The sequence below is a fragment of the Crinia signifera genome, chromosome 4 (genome assembly GCF_055691185.1).
Source record: "Crinia signifera chromosome 4, ASM5569118v1, whole genome shotgun sequence".
Classification (NCBI taxonomy): domain Eukaryota; kingdom Metazoa; phylum Chordata; class Amphibia; order Anura; family Myobatrachidae; genus Crinia; species Crinia signifera.
Genome location: NC_139220.1, coordinates 11,437,760 through 11,457,908, shown reverse-complemented (window position 1 = coordinate 11,457,908; position 20,149 = coordinate 11,437,760). Strand labels below are relative to the sequence as shown.

Below are 20,149 nucleotides of genomic sequence, written 5' to 3'. Positions count from 1 at the left end.
AAGGACCAAAGACTTTGAAGATCCTGGTCCTTTGAAGCTCTCTGCGAAGCGTACGCAGACCTGACACACTAAGTGTGTGCTCCCAGCCTCTCCCCCTCCCTCTGAAATGTACATTTTGATCCGTTAGTTTAATATTGGTGCTGTCCCGGTTCCGGCTATCCCACCCGCCTCTAGCCCTAGACGCAGTGTGTAACACTGAACACCGCGCTGTGCTCACGTGCTGGCAGACGGCTGTTCGGGAGTGAAGGGGCTAGCATTTACCGCTGTCACTCCGACTAGCAAGCCGCGGCTGCTGCTCACGGCCGTCCTCACCCCGCCGGCTGATTTCTTGGCCACGGGGAGGACGGGGCAGCTACTAGCCGCCGCTGCATTGCTTTAAAACAGTTATTAAACTGTAGATCTATTTTAGGATTTCCCTGTCACCGGGACAACATGCACAGACTGTGTACACTGCCTGACCTCAAGTGCACATTTATTAAGAGACTTTCTCGCCCTTATTGATATAATAGGAGATTTCTCCTTTATCATATGGCATTTAAGATACTGTTGCTCATAATCAATTAACACAGGGTTACTATTAGTGCCTTAAACGTTACAGTGCAGCCAATGAAAATACATTATTGTTACAAATCATTCACATGCACCACTACAGATAAATCTAAATAAAAGAAGGGAACAGATCCTGGGGGCCTCACTGTGTAGGATTAACCCTTGTAAATTTCACTGTCCGTGTCATATGTATTTGTGTTGTATATTTCGCAGTCTTTTTAACGAAATTCAATGAATAAAGGTTATATTTTATTAAACTCCGTAGGTGCACCACACAGAGACATTCTTTCTTTTCATTCTCTTGTAACCCTGCTGTGTCCAGTGGTAGCACACCCCTAAATTGATGTTTGATTGTTTACTAATTGCCTATTAGGGGGCCATTTGAAACACCTTCAGATATTTTCTGTGCGACCAGTCACCACCCAAAAAACCCTCTTCCAGTTGGAAACTCAATACGGAGTCACAACAGAGACGTACAGCAGAACCAGTCTCAACAGAACAAAAGGATGTTGACTGTTATGAAGCGCAGTCTAATGGCCGGGAGGTGAAGCAGTGGTCTTGCTGCCAACAACGGCATTTGTGTAATTCCTGCAAAATGTATCATTTTTGAATAATGGATTCTGTGCATGTTGTCCCTTTATGTATGAGGCATGTCCCATGATATAACTGATCCAATATATCTATCCCTCGTGACATGTTTGCTATTGTGGCCAATATATAATGCAAACACTGGTATCTGAGGTTTAGGACTTTCATTTCTCTCTCCTGCTGCCAGCGATGGCATCTGCTACTGATCTGAGACAGGAGCTGGACTGTTTCATCTGCCGGAACACTTATAATGATCCAGTAACCCTGAGATGTGGCCACAACTTCTGCCGAGTCTGTGTTGATCGTGTTCTGGATACACAGGAGGGGGCTGGAGTTTATACCTGTCCTGAGTGCAGAAAAGATTTTAGGAAGCGTCCTACACTGCAGAGGAACATAACCTTGTGTAATATAGTGGGAAGTTTTCTATCAACTCCAGATCAGGAGAAGACTGGGATCTTCTGCACTTACTGTGTGGACTCTCCTGTACCTGCTGCTAAGTCCTGTCTGCATTGTGAGGCTTCTCTGTGTGATAAACACCTGAGAGTACACAGCAAGTCAGTAGAACACGTCTTATGTGACCCCACCACTTCCCCCGAGAACAGGAAATGCTCCGTCCACAAGAAGGTCCTTGAGTATTACTGCACTGAGGATGCTGCCTGTATCTGTGTGTCCTGCAGTTTGGCTGGAGAACATCGGGGACACCTGGTGGAGATGCTGGGTAAGGCCTCTGAGAAGAAGAAGGAGAAGCTGAGAAAGCTTCTGCAGAAACTTACCACAAAAAAAGCAGAGACTGAGCAAAGAGTCCAGAGTCTGCAGGAGCGCAAGAAACAAAATCAAGAAAAGGCAGTTGTATTAACAGGAGGAGTCACATCTCTTTTTAGAGACATCAGGAGACAGCTAAATGACCTGGAGAAGAGAGTCCTGAGTGAGATCTCCAGGCAGGAACAGCGCGTTTCACTCTCAGTCTCTGATCTGATCCAGCAGCTGGAAATAAAGAAGGACGAGCTGTCCAGGAAAATGCGTCACATTGAGGAGCTGTGTAACATGTCTGACCCAGTGACTGTCTTACAAGAACCAGACTTGTGTGATACTGAGGACACAGAGAGATATGATAACCAGGTCCAAGGTGCAGTTGATCTGGATGTAGGTGTTATTTCAGAGACATTGTATGCGGGGCTATCTGATATAATAGGAGGAATAAAGAATGGGATTTATGTGTCAAATGTTACAGACATAGTTCTAGATGCAAACACAGCTGGTAATAATATACAGATATCAGGTGACAGGAAATCTGCATCAAGGTCAGATATAAACCAGAATCGCCCAGTAACACCAGAGAGATTTCAGTATCGTCAGGTAATCAGCACCAGGGGATTCTCCTCAGGGCGACTTTACTGGGAGGTGGAGATGAGCAGATTTGGGAGATGGATGGTGGGGATGTGTTATCCCAGTATAGACAGGAGAGGAGACCAGTCAGCCATTGGGTACAATAACAAGTCCTGGTGTCTGTGTAGGGATAATAATCAGTATGTGGTTTTGCATGATAACCAAGGCACCAGGTTACCTGACAATATCCCCTGTGACAGAGTGAGGATATACCTGGATTATGAGGCAGGACAGATGTCCTTTTATTCTCTGTGTGACCCCATCAGACACTTACACACCTACACTGCCGCCTTCACTGAGCCCCTCCATGCTGCATTATTGGTGTATAAAGGTTGTATATCGATAAACAGGGAGAGACGAGAATTGGGAGAATTGATTCTGAGAAATCTGCCTAGAGACTGGTGACATCATAGGGAGTGGAATCTGATTGGTAGAATTTTTATACAATAGAATGAGACAATGTGCATTTGGAAAGCCTATATTTAGCCTTTTTTGGATTTGTTCTCTTGTTGGTGTGTTCGAAACTTTCATTATAAATATATAAATATTTATCTCCGTGGGATTTCTAAGCATCTGACTCTTTGATTGGCTGCAATAACTGCCAGTCATATAAATGGACCAATTGCCTGCAATGTAAGCTAGGGCTAATTAGGATGCTTTCACTGTAAAGTTCTGCATTTGAAAATAGTAGTCCAAGATTAATTCTTGCATGATATAAAATGTGCTGGACTACAGCAGGGATGGCCAAACCGATCCTTGAGTTCTATCAACAGTCCATGTTTTCCAGGCCGCCTGGGGATCTGTACAATGGGGGTTATTCTGATTACTTCCGTCCCCTGTGCATTCGCATGGGGGACCGATGTTTTGCATCTGTGCAGGCGCATTTCTGCGCATGTGCATTCGGAGCGTTTTGTGTGGACCAGTGTGTCAGTTAGTAATGACTACACCTGTGCTCCAGCTAGGTGGTCTGGTAATGTGACAGTTAGTAGTAATGTCTGCACCTGTGCACCCGCTAGGTGGTCTGGTAACGTGACAGTTAGTAATGACTACAGCTGTGCACCCGCTAGGTGGTCTGGTAATGTGACAGTTAGTAATGACTACAGCTGTGCACCCGCTAGGTGGTCTGGTAACGTGACAGTTAGTAATGACTGCACCTGTGCACCCGCTAGGTGATCTGGGAAATGTGACCGTTAGTAATGCCTGCAGTTGGTCTGTAAAACGTGACCTGTTTGTCGACCTCGAGGACTGGTTTGTCCGGCCTTGGACAACAGCTTTCAGGATACACCTCTGCTTCGGTTTATTACCGATATTTGTCAGAATCACATAATATATAATTTCCTTCCATTATAAAATGCTCAGTATACAGTCCTCCCTGTTTCCCAATCCCCATTATAATACTCCCCTTAGGGCCATCACTGTGTGCCAGCGGTGCTGTTACCTAGGACACAATACAGATGGCACGGCCATGTTGGCAACCTATTCCCAGCTCTATTTGTCTCCCCCATGGCATTATAAAGTCATTATAATGTATGGGGGCAGTACCTGATCTTGCACGCACCACTTGCTGGGTACAAAAGATCTATCTGCTACAGACGCCCCATGTCTGCCTACTCGCTATGATCCACTGTGGGCAGCAGCTGGCATACCCTAACCAACTCTGTGCAACCACATGGCCTCCGTCCATTTCCGTTAATGAGTGTGCCGCGGACAGAGAGATCAATCCGTCCGCCCTTGCAGTCTCTGTCTACGTGTGTATGCCTGCTCCGGCACCTGCGCAGTCTGTGCGTTATTTCTGTGGTGTATGCGCAATTCCCAGGCGTGTCCGACGTTGCAGAAAATGGCGGGAAATCTGCGATTTTGCAGCTAGATTAAGAGAAGTTATTTGAAAAGCGAAACAAAACTTTTTTTCCTTATAAATTATTGCAGCTTTAAATGTAGTCGCTAAATCATTGGAATCTCCCTACTGCCTGCAGCTAGCAGGATAATACTTATAGGGGCAGATGTAGGAAGCAGTGATAAGCGAGGAGAAGTGAGCCAGAGGAGAAGTTACCCGAGACAGCTCTTTATAATATTATAGTATGCAAATGATAGATGTAACTTCAGTTCTGATTGGTTGTCATGTGCAACCTCTCCATTGGCTCACTTCTCCATTATCACTGCTTCATACATACGCCCCATAGGCGCAGTGTATTCACGGTAAGCTCAGGCAGGCATGAAATGCAATGGTGGGAGAATGAGGTTATTGTGCTTCCCGGACCCCCTTTTACCCTCATCCCGTATCTGGGGGTGCTGGGTGCCAGTATAATTATATATAAGGCTCCAGGCCCAATTCTAAAGTGGTTGGAATAGTAATCTGCTATTTTCTGCTAAAATCTTTCTAAACTGCATTATTTCTATCTGTCTTATATGTATACAATCTATTATTTTATTATATTGTAATGTATGTATTGTGCTTCTGTCGTGTGGCGTACTGGCTGAGAGGGCTATTTAGAGAGGATCCCTCAGTACACCGACACAGCGCTTGGGGGTTACACTCCTTGGGAAAGTCCCTCGGAATTTGCGGCGCAATGTAAGTGTTAATAAATAAATACATAAATCTAACGCTGTGCAGGTTTGCTGTGTTCTGTGATACTTTGTTAAAATCAAAAACTCTACTAAACATTGGGGTTTATTCTAGTTCATTCTTTCTGACAAAATCCTTCTTAGATGGACAAAACCATGTGCACTGCAGGGGGGCAGATGTAACATGTGCAGAGAGAATTAGATTTGGGTGAGTTATTTTGTTTCTGTGCAGGGAAAATACTGACTGCATGATTTTACACTTCAATATAGATCTCACTTTGAAGAAAAACCCCACCCAAATCTAATTCTCTCTGCACAAGTAACACCTGCCCCACCCGCAGTGCACATGGTTTTGTCCATCTAAGAAGGATTTTGTCAGAAAGAATGGACTAGAATAACCCCCATTATTTGGTATACAGATACAATCACAATTAAATACAAAATGTAGGCATGCTGCATATCATTGTATGCGACTGTATCTGCATATCAAATAATGTTACACTGTAGCATCACATTTAATATTCAGATACAGTAGCAATTACATACAGAATATAGGCATGCTGAATATCATTGTATAAGATTGTGGGCCAGATTCTCTAAGCTTCAAAAGTGGTAAAATGGAGAGTGATAAACAGCCAGCCAATCAGCTCCTGTCTGACATTTTTCAAACACAGTCTGTGACATGGCAGGTAGGAGCTGATTGGCTGGCTGTTTATCACTCTCCATTTTATCACTTTTGAAGCTTAGAGAATCTGGCCCTGTATCTGTAATGTTACACTGTAGCATGAAATTTAATAGGCAGGTACAGTTGCAATTACATACAGAATATAGGCATGCTGAATATCATTTCAAGCAGCAAAAGCTGCTTATGCATCTGTTTTCCATCCTGTTGTGAATAAGATGCATTTCACTGAGAAAAATTGCAAAATTTACATGTACAGTACATGAGACTATTATGACAGATCAAACTATGTTTTGTATTTTTAAGGTTAGAAATCATTTTACAAATGTTTATTTGTTGTTAATGTGCTGTAATTGTATGCTTGGAGTTGATTTTGTATAGTGCTAAATACAACTAATGCCCCCAGAAATACAGCTCTAATGATGTCTGACATTTTAGAGCTGTTTTGTGTCTGATTTTCTTACTCAGCTCTCATTACATTGGCTGAGTTGTGTGGTTAATACGGTGAAAACATCTGGATCCAACTTTTTCCTGGCAACTCTTATAAAGAGCTAAAAGCATCGGACTTTTAGGGAACTCGAACATTATTATATTATTATATTGCCCAATTTTGTTAAATGTCAGATTTTTTAGGCAAACTTCTCCCAAAATTGGCTGCCATTACATCCTGGTCGATGTCTCAGAGCAAGGGGTGAAGGAGGAAGTCCGTGACTCAGCAGAGTAGGAATTCCCAGAGCAGCGCCCCCTGTGTCTGCTCCTGCACATGCCTATGGGTAATGACTGCTATAAAGTACAGATACCATATCAGTGACCACCATACAATTCAGACAGCATCCCAGTGACTGACAAACAGAACACGCAGCATCCCAGTGACCGCTACACAGCATTCATAGCATCCATAGCATAGCAACTAGGGCAACGTTGACCTTTTGTCATTGTCAACTTAGTGCATGTCGACCAGTTGGCGTGGGACAACCAGCTAATTGGCCCCTAACTGTCATAGTTAATCTCAGTCTGTAAAATGACTGTTAGAGGCTCCCACTTTGGGGGAAATTTACCAATATGAAAAACCTAGTTTTTCGTATTGGTATTTCCCCTACGACTGCATACGACTGTTTAAGTCGTATGCAAACTCGTGTTCCGGAGGGTCAGTTACAAAGCAGTCAGATACGACTGCTTTGTAACCCTCCGATGGTGTAATGATTCGTATTAGCGGCCGTATATACGGCTGCTAATACGAATTATTTCTAGCAGTCTGCACGGATCAGTCAGATCCGTGCAGGCTGCAAGGTGTAAAAAAAATAGAAAAATAAATAAATAATAAAAAAAAACGGCGTGGGGTCCCCCCCACAGCCGAAACCAGCACCAGGCTGACAGAGCCGGGGCCGGTAATTAAAAATCAGGGAACCCGACAAATAGGGGCTCCCCGATTTTTAACAACCAGCCCCAGGCTCCAGGTCCGGGGCTGGTTCCCAAAATACGGGGGACAAAATGACTAGGGGTCCCCCCGTATTTCAAGAACCAGTCCCAGGCACAACCAGCCAGCAGGGTAATGCCACAGCCGGGGGGAGACTTTTTATGCAAGTCCCCCCGGCCAAAGCATTCATCCCTGTGACCGGTCAGCCTGGCCAGGGGCCCTGGGGGAGTGGGGACCCCCCCAATGAAGGGGTCCCCCCCTCCAGGACTTACCTGACCAGGCTGAAGCCTGGTACTGTCCCCGATGCCCCTGGGCGGTGGGCATCGGGCTGATAAATGGTGTAAAAATAAGGATAAACTATTGTTTTTTACTGTGGCACTACAAGTGCCAGCAAGCTGGGACTTGGAGAACCACAAGTCCCAGCCTGCTGGGCATTAAAGGGCCCGCTGGCACTTGTAGTTCCACAGTTAAAAAAATAGTGCACAAAACACACTGACACACTTTTAAAATAAAACTTTATTACATACAAAGCCCACACATACTAATACTTACCTATCTTCTTTCCGTAGGTATCCCTGGTCCTGTGTCGGCGTCTTCTGGTCCTGTGTCGTCTTCTTCCTCCATGTCGACCGTCGCTGTCGCCGTCCGGATCCGACGAAATCCATTTGGGAAGCTGTGGAAGAAAACCATACTCACCTGTCCCAGCGCGACGTAGTTCAGGTAAGTGTCTTGGCAAAAAACAAAACGAACACCCCGAAACCAGCCGGACACGGAGACGCACAGTGTTTGTTTACATCGTGCAGCTCCGCCTCCCGAATGCCGCTATTGGCCGCCTTGCGGCCAATCAGGAGCCGCTAGGTCGCAAGGCGGCCAATAGCGGCATTCGGGAGGCGGAGCCGCACGATGTAAACAAACACCGTGCGTCTCCGTGTCCGGCTGGTTTCGGGGTGTTCGTTTTGTTTTTTTGCCAAGACACTTACCTGGACTACGTCGCGCTGGGACAGGTGAGTATGGTTTCCTTCCACAGCTTCCCAAATGGATTTCGTTGGATCCGGACGGCGACAGCGACGGTCGACATGGAGGAAGAAGACGACACAGGACCAGAAGACGCTGACACAGGACCAGGGATACCTACGGAAAGAAGATAGGTAAGTATTAGTATGTGTGGGCTTTGTATGTAATAAAGTTTTATTTTAAAAGTGTGTCAGTGTGTTTTGTGCACTATTTTTTTAACTGTGGAACTACAAGTGCCAGCGGGCCCTTTAATGCCCAGCAGGCTGGGACTTGTGGTTCTCCAAGTCCCAGCTTGCTGGGGAGGCTTGCTGGCACTTGTAGTGCCACAGTAAAAAACAATAGTTTATCCTTATTTTTACACCATTTATCAGCCCAATGCCCACCGCCCAGGGGCATCGGGGACAGTACCAGGCTTCAGCCTGGTCAGGTAAGTCCTGGAGGGGGGGGGACCCCTTCATTGGGGGGGTCCCCACTCCCCCAGGGCCCCTGGCCAGGCTGACCGTTCACAGGGATGAATGCTTTGGCCGGGGGGACTTGCATAAAAAGTCTCCCCCCGGCTGTGGCATTACCCTGCTGGCTGGTTGTGCCTGGGACTGGTTCTTGAAATACGGGGGACCCCTAGTCATTTTGTCCCCCGTATTTTGGGAACCAGCCCCGGACCTGGAGCCTGGGGCTGGTTGTTAAAAATCGGGGAGCCCCTATTTGTCGGGTTCCCTGATTTTTAATTACCGGCCCCGGCTCTGTCAGCCTGGTGCTGGTTTCGGCTGTGGGGGGGACCCCACGCCGTTTTTTTTATTTATTTATTTATTGTTCTATTTTTTTACACCGAAGCCTGCACGATCTGACTGATCCGTGCAGGCTAAAACGAGAATACGACAGGAAAATGGTGTTCTATTTTCCTGTCGTATTTGCGTGGGTGTTTCACACCACTTAGCAGCCGTATTATCAGTACGGCTGCTTAGTACATCAGGAACCACCATTCTTTTGAATGGTGATTTCTGTCGTATCCTATCGATGGTGTAGACATTCGTATTTGTAACTACAAATACGAATGTCCCATCTTTAGGACTACGAATTGTTGTATTTTTGGGATTGTAAATCCCGAAAATACAAATTCGTAAAAAAAAGGTGTATTTCTCCCTACGAATACACCTTTTTTCTACGAATCCATTTTGGTAAATTTCCCCACTTTATCACTTTTGGAAGCTTGATACATCTGGCCCTATAAGAGGTGATGTAGCCCATAGCAACCAACCAGATTTTATCTATCATTTCTATAGTTCTTCCTGTAAAATAATTGTCAGAATCTGATTGGTTGCTATGGGCAACATCACCTCTTTTCAGTTAGTCCTTTTACCCCATAAGATGCATAGACATAGTATATTGGCCACTCAATTGAACCACTGATATATTGCTGGACCATCGATCAGTATGTACCAGCAATATGTCAGTGATGAGCTTCGTACATACCTGCCTACCCTCCCGGCCCCCTGAGAAGGTGGGAAATTTGTCCACATGCTCCCTGTGGCCCGATAACCCGGCACACGTGGGGCAAAGGACAATGGCGGCCGTGGGACTGAAAGGGTTAACCCCTTTAGCCCCAGCCACCCGGACAGACAAAGGGCGCTTGGCGCCAAATTCAAAAACACTCACTGTTTGCTTTATTTGTGTTAGGCGCCGCAGCCCCGGCTTCCCACCGACGGCCACGGACACTAGAGACGGCCAAAATGGATCATTAAGCCGAGATCCGCCGGATTGCACAGTGAAAACATACGGATCTTTTAGGCTAAACCTCGACTCGCTTTAAAAAAGGGGGGGATATACATGACCGAGTAAAAACACTGATCGATGGCTGGGCGCAGAATCACCATCGATGCCAACCATCGATGGTGTCTGCACCGATGGCCATCCCTGGCAGCAGCAGCTAATCTTTCTATCACTTGTAGTCACAGCACTGTACTCAGTCTACAGAGGTAGTACATCTCAGCTGCCACAGGTGGCAGCACTGAGATAAGGAAAATGCACCGGAAACTGAACCGGATCACCTTTTTGGGATCGGCGGCTCATTCGTTCTTGAGAGGGATCCGTTCAAAAAAACGGTTCGTTCACGAAAGACCCAGCTCTAGCGGACACCGTTTGCGCACCCCTTCCCCGGGAGAGTTGGCTGGCGCTGGAAGTCTAAATTCCCCAGCTCGCGGCGCCCGCCAGGGGGAGCCGGGACTCACCCACGCTGCAGGTGCCGGGTCAGCTCCGGCGGCTATGGCAAAGCACCGCCGTTAACCCCTGGCGTGTATGTAAAAACGCCATGTATAAAACACACTTGACATTATCCCCAATGTATGAGCCAATGGAATGAAATGTATTGTATATAAAAATGCACTTACTGTATGTGTTGTGTCCCAAGGGAATCCAGGGTCCTGTCTGGGCTGCTGGATCCCTCCTCCAAACTGTATCCCAAAAACGGAATGCGGTACTTGTTTCCTAGCACGGCACCCGTCGGGTCCCATCGCATACCTTAACTTAAGGTATGCAATGGGACCCAATCAGACCAGGCCGACCCGATTTTCGGGCTTCAAAGACGTTTCTGTACAATTTAAAAATCAGTTGCATCGCATGCCATTATATGGCATGCGATGCAATGCGATGCGACGCGACCGACCCGGTTTTTACATTGGACCCAATGTTAAATGCCCCGAGACCTGATTTTTAATTGTATACCCACCCTCATGGTTAATTATAATGTCAAATGCCCCCCCCCCCATTGTTAACGCAACGCCACGCCACGATAAACGTCAATCCTCCTCTCTCCGGCACAAGGTTGTTAAGGTCCTCAGCAGTGAAGGGGTTAACAAGAAGGTGACATGATGCCTAATATCACTCTGCTTAGCCAATTAGTGCTATTTATTTGTACAGTAAAAAGCAGTTTCTAAAGGCCCCCATACACTAGGGCGACTTGTCCCCCGACTTCCCCCTGAGCTTCCCCGGCAGCTCCCCGGGGGAGCTTGATAAGATTGGCACTTGATGTGCCATTTTTTAAATGTGATAAATCGTCTTGATTTATCACATGTAAACCCGAGGAGCAGGGGGGGCTGCAGAACAGGGCTGCTGGTGGGGGGCGCTGCTAAGGCAGCGTGCAGGGGACGCTGCGGGGGACAGTGACAGAGCCGGGCAGGGGGAGGCGGGAGCTGTCAGTGCTGGAAAAAAAAGCCTATACAATGAATGGGCAGCCTGTGATTGGCTGAGCGCTCTCTCAGCCAATTGCTGACTGGCTGAGAGAGCGCTCAGCCAATCACAGGCTGCCCATTCATTGTATGGGCTTTTTTTTCCAGCGCTGACAGCTCCCGCCTCCCCCTGCCCGGCTCTGTCACTCCCAACTCTGTGTCCCCCGCAGCGCCCCCTGTCTTACTAGCAGCACCAGGCCCCCCCCCGCGCATTGACGGCTCCCGGCTCCCTGCGGAGGTAGTGCAGGCGGGGACCGCAGGCGTCGCAGAGCAGAGACTGTCGGCTTGGCGGGAGAATAGAAAGAAATCTTATTCAGAAGAGAGCTCAGCCAATCAGCGGCCGCCCGGTCTTTTGAATAGGATTTCTTCCTATTCTCCCGCCGCGCCGACGGTCTCTGCTCTGCGACGCCTGCGGTCCCCGCCTGCACTACCTCCGCCGGGAGCCGTCAATGCGGGGGGGGGGGGGGCGCTGCTAGACAGGAGGGCTGTATATAAAGATATATCGGATCTGAACATCGTGGGTGCTAAAAAGCACCCATGATGGCTCAGATTCCGATATATCTTATGTTCTGTAGGTCCGACGCCGTGATCCCATCCGATGCGCGTGGGACCGCGCATCAGATCAGATGTCAAAAGAAAAAAGTTAGGTACCGTGTTAGCCAGTTGATAAGAAAAGTTTTATTGTTCCTCAGTGAGAAAAACAAAATAGCAATCTAGCAAATATGATACCTTTTAATGGCTAACAAAAATAAATGTTGTTAAAATGCAAGCTTTCGAGACTTCTTAGGTCTCTTCCTCAGGCATGGTATAACAAGGTGTGTGAAGAACCACATATATATACACAGCAGAGTAGGAACAAGATGTGATAGATGGACATTCTTAAGATCAAAACAAAACAAAATAACAGAATGAGCTTGTAAATTTAGTCCTTAATTGGTTTGTAGATAAGTAGTGTGAAAGTTTTATTGTCTCTAAGTTGATGACAGACCAGAGTTAGAGCTCCGATGCCCTCACTCTCTCTGGGCCAGATTCCTCAGATGTTGTAGTGGGCCATAAATCCCTCGGATAGATTCAGTCCTGTGTTAAGGGTGTCAAACGTTGTCATTAATTTGTATTCCCAGACCCTCCTGTCTCTTTGTGATTTGAAATTTCCTTTTAGTATAATCACTTTCATATGATCCTGATTGTGTCCTGGGCTGCAGAAATGTTTGGCCACAGGAAAGTGTGTCTTTTTTTCCTTTATTGTGTGGCGATGGGACCTCATCCTTGCCTTAAGTTAACAGGACAAAAACTTAAGGCAAGGATGAGGTCCCATCGCCACACAATAAAGGAAAAAAAGACACACTTTCCTGTGGCCAAACATTTCTGCAGCCCAGGACACAATCAGGATCATATGAAAGTGATTATACTAAAAGGAAATTTCAAATCACAAAGAGACAGGAGGGTCTGGGAATACAAATTAATGACAACGTTTGACACCCTTAACACAGGACTGAATCTATCCGAGGGATTTATGGCCCACTACAACATCTGAGGAATCTGGCCCAGAGAGAGTGAGGGCATCGGAGCTCTAAAGGGCCCTACATACGCAGAGATGTGTGCCAGAGATACATAACGGGAGATTCAGCACAAGAGATTTCACTAATTGGCTCATTTCAGACAATGAGCCACATACAGAGAGATTTGTGTCAGAGATTCAAATTGGGAGATTCAGCACGGGAGATCTCAAATCTGTCACGACTGGACATTGTGCAGCTGGCTACTCTGGATGTGCCTGCCCAGACTGCGCTATATATATATATATATATATATATATATATATATATATATATATATATATATATATATATATATATATACATACACACAGTATATATATATATATATATATATATACACACACACACAGTATATATATATATATATATACATACACATACATAGTGTATATATATATATATATATATATATATATACATATATATATATATATATATACATATACATATATATATATATATATATATATACATATACATATATATATATATACATATACATATACATATATATATATATATATATATATATATATATACACACAGTATATATATATATATGCATACACAGTTTAATAGTTTTAGTCCCCCATATAAAAAGTTTAATCGTTGGTGGTATAGTGTGGCATCCCCCTCTCCCCTCAACCGTTGGTGGCACAGTGTAAAAAAAAAAAAAAAGAATATACTTACCAACTCCGTTGTCTTCCAGCGTCGCGTCCTCTCACTGCAGCTTCCATCTGACTGCAGAGGGCGGGCGCGGCACCCGGCAGGTCCAGGAAGCGTCTCTGCTGGGCTCCGGCGGCGAGGCTTCCAGGCGGCGGGGCTTCCAGGCGGCGGCAGCGGGGCTTCCAGGCGGCGGCGGCGGCGGGGCTTCCAGGCGGCGGCGGCGGGGCTTCCAGGCGGCGGCGGCGGCGGGGCTTCCAGGCGGCGGCGGCGGGGCTTCCAGGTCGGTGGCAGCGGGGCTTGACAGTCACAGTCACCGGCATGACAGTCGCTCAGATGGCCCTGCTCATCCCCGCGCCACACATGCGGGAGATGAGCAGGAGCTTCTGAGCGACTGTTATGAATTGACTGACCGGGCCATTCTGAATCTTGTGCAGATTCAGAACGGCGGGGGCGCGCATGTAAATCGCTGTGTGGGCTATATACACAGCGATTTACATGCATTTTCAGGCATTTTCTGAGCGATTTAGTAAAATCGCTCAGAAAGTGCCTGAAAATTGTGCTGTGTGTGGGGGCCATAACTCTGGTCTGTCATCAACTTAGAGACAATAAAACTTTCACACTACTTATCTACAAACCAATTAAGGACTAAATTTACAAGCTCATTCTGTTATTTTGTTTTGTTTTGATCTTAAGAATGTCCATCTATCACATCTTGTTCCTACTCTGCTGTGTATATATATGTGTTTCTGCACACACCTTGTTATACCATGCCTGAGGAAGAGACCTAAGAAGTCTCGAAAGCTTGCATTTTAACAACATTTATTTTTGTTAGCCATTAAAAGGTATCATATTTGCTAGATTGCTATTTTGTTTTTCTCACTGAGGAACAATAAAACTTTTCAGATCAGATGTCAAACACATGCGATTTTGGGCCGATTTCACTCGATTTATCGGCCCAAAGGGCCGAAATCGGATGAAATCGGCCGAAAATCGCATAGTGTATGGGGGCCTTAAGATTGCACAATGGTGTATAAATAAACTCTGGCGCCAGCTCTTCTGCTGATACTGTCACAGCAGCCAGTATTCATGTAATTGTCAATATTTCTTAAGTATATTAGCTCCTGTTCCTGCACTGGTATCTGAGTGTCAGAGATTCTCACTTTCATTTCTCCCTCCTGCTGCAGCGGATCTGGGACGGATATTAGACAGACCTTACATCGACAGCCATTACATCGACACCATTAGTTCGACAGCTCAATAGGACGACATGGTTTTAGGTCGACATGTCATTAGGTCGACATGTCATTAGGTCGACAGGTCATTAGGTCGACAGCTCATTAGGTCGACATGTTTTTAGGTCGACACTACCATTAGGTCGACAGTGTCTATGTCGACAGTCAAAAGGTCGACATGGGTTTTTTCACTGTTTTTCGGCCGAAATGTCGACACAGTCGACATGGACACAGTTTGAAGTGTACCGCAGCCCCTCGAATCGCTCGCTTCGCTCGCGATGCTTCGGGCACGGTGCCTCGCTGCGCTCGGCACACTATTTTATTCTCCCACCACGCCCTAGTGGATAGTAGGGCATGAAATACCGCCTGTCGGCACATGTCGGCTCAAAAAAACAGTGAAAAAACCCATGTCGACCTTTTGACTGTCGACATAGACACTGTCGACCTAATGGTAGTGTCGACCTAAAAACATGTCGACCTAATGAGCTGTCGACCTAATGACCTGTCGACCTAATGAGCTGTCGACCTAATGACATGTCGACCTAATGACATGTCGACCTATTGAGCTGTCGAACTAATGGTGTCGATGTAATGGCTGTCGATGTAAGGTCTGTCTAACAATAGTCCGGATACCGCTGCAGTGATGGCGTCTGCTGATCTGAGACCGGAGCTGGACTCTTCCATCTGCCTGAGCATTTATACAGATCCTGTAACCCTGAGATGTGGCCACAACTTCTGCCGGGTCTGTATTGATTGTGTGCTGGATACACAGGAGGGGGCTGGAGATTATACCTGTCCTGAGTGCAGAGCAGAGTGTCAGGAGCGTCCTGCACTACAGAGGAACATAACGCTGTGTAACATAAAGGTGAGAGGGCGGCCTGCTGTGCTCCTGCTAGACCGTCCCAATTATCCCTCCCTTGAAATCATACTCTGAGACAAGTTTTGGGATTAAATCATTGGCCACAGTTTTATTCACAATCCTTAACCAACGTTTTGCAGGGTGAGGACAGAGAGCGGTGGGCAAGGTGCAATATCCTATCAATGCCGATCATTGATTCAGCGCTGGGGCGTGCCACATACCTACCCGGTAGGCCCTCAGCAACTCCCCCTCCCGTTTCTGGGAGCCAGCCCCCGCAGATCACTCTCGCTTGGCGCACAGCCGATGGCCTGCTATCGAAAGCTGGAGCCTGGCATGTGGCCCCGCGCCGAGAGTGAATCTGCCACCTCAGCTGGTTCCCCTCCTCCGCCTGCCTTGCGCACCGCCTCTTCCCGCCACTGAGATTTCCGGGTATTGCCCGGGCACCGAAAAGACCCCCACCCTGCACAAACGCCCTTCCCTCACACTCCCTGCGCTTCCTGGAGTGCGTTGTTAAACCAGTCGATGCCAATACCCGACAAATGCACTCCATCCACCTTATACATGCCCTTGATCATCTGGTTGATATCTGCATGTTGGATAACTCCCCTTCACACACTTGGCTACTGCCACCTTGGCGACCGGCCTGACAGAAATCTTATAACGATCCGATTTCCACCTGCCCAGCGCTCTGATCCTGGCACCTGCGCGGCCTTCACTAGCCACGGAAGTGGCTGCCACAATCCTAAATGAATGGGAGCTAAACCTACCTGTCGGCCCCCGCCTGCCGCTACGCCCTCCTTCAGGATAGCCGAAAACTGGTATTTGGTTAGCGGTGACCTGCTCTGCGTGCGCAAGGAAATTCCCCTTGCTTGCTGTCCCCATACCTACAAAGGCCCTAACCGCTGCCACCGGGCATGTTGCAGGGTCCACGTGACGGTTAAGCTGGACCCCTTTACCCTTGCCCTCCTGATCCGTCTTTGACCTGTGAATCTTGCACAGCACCTCCTGCTTAGTTACTGCCACATTTCTATGCTGCAGGCCCTCTCCTGTTGACAACCTCGTTCCCGTCACTAACTCGTTGATTCTGAATGCGCCACTAAAAGCCATTGCGAATGCCGTCCTGAACAGGGCTGCTTCCCTCTGGCCCCGGCAGACAGTTGGAATCTGGTCCCGCAAAATCTGCAACCTTTCTATTGTGATGGGTTGCCTTGCGTCCGGCCTCTTAGCCTCCATTCTGGCCCAACCGCTCATGATTGTGTGCACTGCGAATTACTTCACCTCGTCGTCCCTGCCATTGAGCTTGTCGACACAAGATGCCTGCCAGCAAGGCACCTATCCAGGATTTTGAGGCCTGCTCCTGCCTGAGCTTGGCCAAGAAAGTCAACAGCTGCTGCTGCGCGCTGAATCTCTACGCATGTACCGTAACCTGGAAATCCTTCCAGCAATTCCATGCCACCTTGCCCTGACAGCTTCCCAGTTCTGCCGCGACAGCATGTCCGCTATCATGCTATTTCCCCTGGCACATGCTTTGCCCTGAATGTAAAACAGGCGTTCCACAACCAATCTCCTAATCAGCCTGACTACTGGTGATGATGACGCTCGCTGGCTGCTTACTGCCTGCACTACCCCCGGGTTGCTGCACCAGAATTGAATTTACCTGTTGGCCAGACTCTCTCCCCAGACTGTCATGGCTACCACTATTGGGCATAGCTCCCTGGCTGCCAGGTTCCTGGTGAGACCCGCCTCCTCCCATGTTGGCGGCCACCACTGGGCACACCGTTCTCCCTGCCAGTATGCCCCAAAGTCTGTGGCTCCTGCGGCGTCCGTAAATAAATGCATTGCGTGATTGGGCCGCATAATGCTCTGGCCACATACGCACCCTGTTGAAGCTTTGGAGAAATTCCTCCCACACTAGCAAACCTTCCCGCACTTCCTTGTTGATTCCTTGTTCCCAACAATGATTGGAGCTGCCCCGATGTAACCTTTCTTGCTCCGGCGCAATACCTGACCTCTCTAACCAGCTTTCCCACTTCATCCTCTGGCAATCTGCACTCCTGCTTGGCCAAATTAATCTCTATCCCCACGTAAGACAGAACTGCTTTGGGCCCTTGAGTTTTTCTGGAGCAATGGGCACACTGAATTCCTTCAGTATTCCCTGCAATTCGCTCAGCAGGAGGTTGCACTATGGCAGGGTTGCCGACTTTCTCATTCTCCTCTCCGGGAGAAGCCCGGAGAGGAGAGATTCAGTAGCCGCTCAGGGGGCGGGGCTTAAGCGTGACATCACTAAGCCCAGCCCCCATGCTGGTAAACCAGCTAATTCAGTGATCTACGTGGAGGGGGTGGGGCTAAAATGACGCGATTGTGACATTTTAGCTCCGCCCCCTCCTCTGAGACCCGAGGATTGCGGCATTTTAATGCCGCGATCCGGGGGACAGCGGGGGTCCCCCCTGAATCCGGGAGGGTTGCCCACCCTTCTGGGGGGCCGGGAGGGAGCCCCGATTTTCGGGAGACTCCCGGAAATTTCGGGAGGGTCGGCAACCCTGCACTATGGCGAGTTGGGTGGCACTGCCCCCGAGCAATCGTCCAGGTAGTGCGCAATAGCCGCTGACCCGGTTCTCTCTTCCCAGAACCACTGCCGGAATGAACTAAATGCTTCAAAAATGCGCAAGATATAGAGCATATCTTCGGAAGACATTTGTCTAAAAAGATGTACCCGTCAAAACTTAGACCCATGTGACAAAAAAAAAAAAAAATCTCGCGGGGCGCAGGGGGAGCAGCCTAAAGGTTGACTCAATGTCCAACCTTGCCATAAGCGCCCCCCTGCCTTGTGCTCAGACCATCTTCACGGGCGAGTCGAACGACTGGTATTGCACTGAGCACTCGTCCCTGTCCAAGGCATCGTTTACCGATGCCCCTTCCGGATAATAAAAGTGCTGAATGAGCCTGAATTGACCAGGTGCCATTTTGGGAACAAGTCCTAACAGTGAGATAACTATTCCTGCCGATGAGGGGGCCCTGAATGGCCCCGCCATCCTGCCTAAAGCCTGCTCTTTGATGCTTTTGTCCCTTACCACCCCTGGCTGCTCCCCCGATAGATTTCAGGTTTTTTGAGATGCCAGAGAATGTCACATTCCTGGTTATAGGTATCCTAAAACCATCCTTGAACTCCCCCCCCCCCCCCCCCCCACTGCTCCCAGACCCAGCACAGCCTTTGTGTGGTTGTTATCACCCTGGGGGGTGGGGGGACACCGCCTCCCCCCTGGCCCATCAGAGCTACTTCCTGCCATAAAACCTAACTGGCATGATGGAGGCTACTAACATGCCCTCTGGCCGTATAACAAAGGAATTCCTATGGAAAATGTCCATTCTGCCTCATTGCACACGACAATCCATAGCCAATGCCCGTAAAATCATTTTTACAGTGGCTTACTTATTCCCCTCTTGCATGCCATAAGGCCCTGTCTTTTAATATAGATTGCCCGTATGCTGGTTTGTTGTCCCTCCATGGAGGGGGGGGGCATTAGAAGAACGCCGCCACCACCCCACCCCCCCCTTTCCTCCCCTGTCCCGGGACATGTGCATTTAGCAACCGCCCTAGGCACCCCTACAACATCACCCATAGCATTGTTAACATTCTGGTTCTTATAATGTATAACTTCTAGCATTGCTAAACCTTCTATGTCCCTTGCATGTTACCTAGCATTGCTAACAGTCATGCTCCCCTTCTTTGATATAAATACAAAGAAATATGGACCACAAGTGTAGTTAAAGCAGCTGTATATGGGAGTGTGTAAAGCTCCCTGTATAGATAAAAAAAAACGAATAAAGATTATACAGCGCTGGGTTTGTACTGAATAGAGTCTAATACAATTTAACCATATATAAACATTTATTAAACATGATTTAAAACATTAAAAAATAGACATTTTTGGAGAATTCTCTATATCACCAATGGGGATTGGGTAATGGGCAAATTGGAGAGATATTGCTCCAGTGGGTGGAAAGAAAGATCAGTTCAGATGCACCTGTGGTGGCAGAATATTTACCAAGTGATGTTCGGCAGTCTCTCTCCTATATATTGTGGAGGAGAAAAAGTGAAGTCCCGGCAAAATCTCCAGCGAGTAGCGGATCCAGATTCACTCAGAAAGACCACAAGGAGTTTCTTCGGGTTTTGGATAGCCCAGATGTGTCTTTGTATTGAAGAGATGCTGAGATTGTGGATTCCTTGGATTATTTAGCTGGTCCAGGTAGATAAATAAAGTGCAAAAGCAGACTTGGATCGGTAAAGTACAGGTGCAGGTGACACTGGTAGCAGCTCAACGCGTTTCGACGTGTTGGCACGTCTTCTTCAGGAGCAGTAATGACTGGTATGTCAGGGGAAGCTCTATATATACCTTGAGTTAATTAGGGGGGT

General features: G+C 47.6%; 1 protein-coding gene across 1 annotated transcript; it reads left to right on the top strand.

The window, feature by feature from the left end:
- Nucleotides 1-883: 883 nt before the first annotated feature.
- On the top strand, nt 884-4,478 carry LOC146073699 (E3 ubiquitin-protein ligase TRIM39-like). The gene has a single exon (XM_083181087.1). It carries the CDS (start codon nt 1,327-1,329, stop codon nt 2,926-2,928), a length of 1,602 nt encoding a protein of 533 aa, XP_083037213.1. The 5' UTR covers nt 884-1,326; the 3' UTR covers nt 2,929-4,478.
- Nucleotides 4,479-20,149: the final 15,671 nt, after the last annotated feature.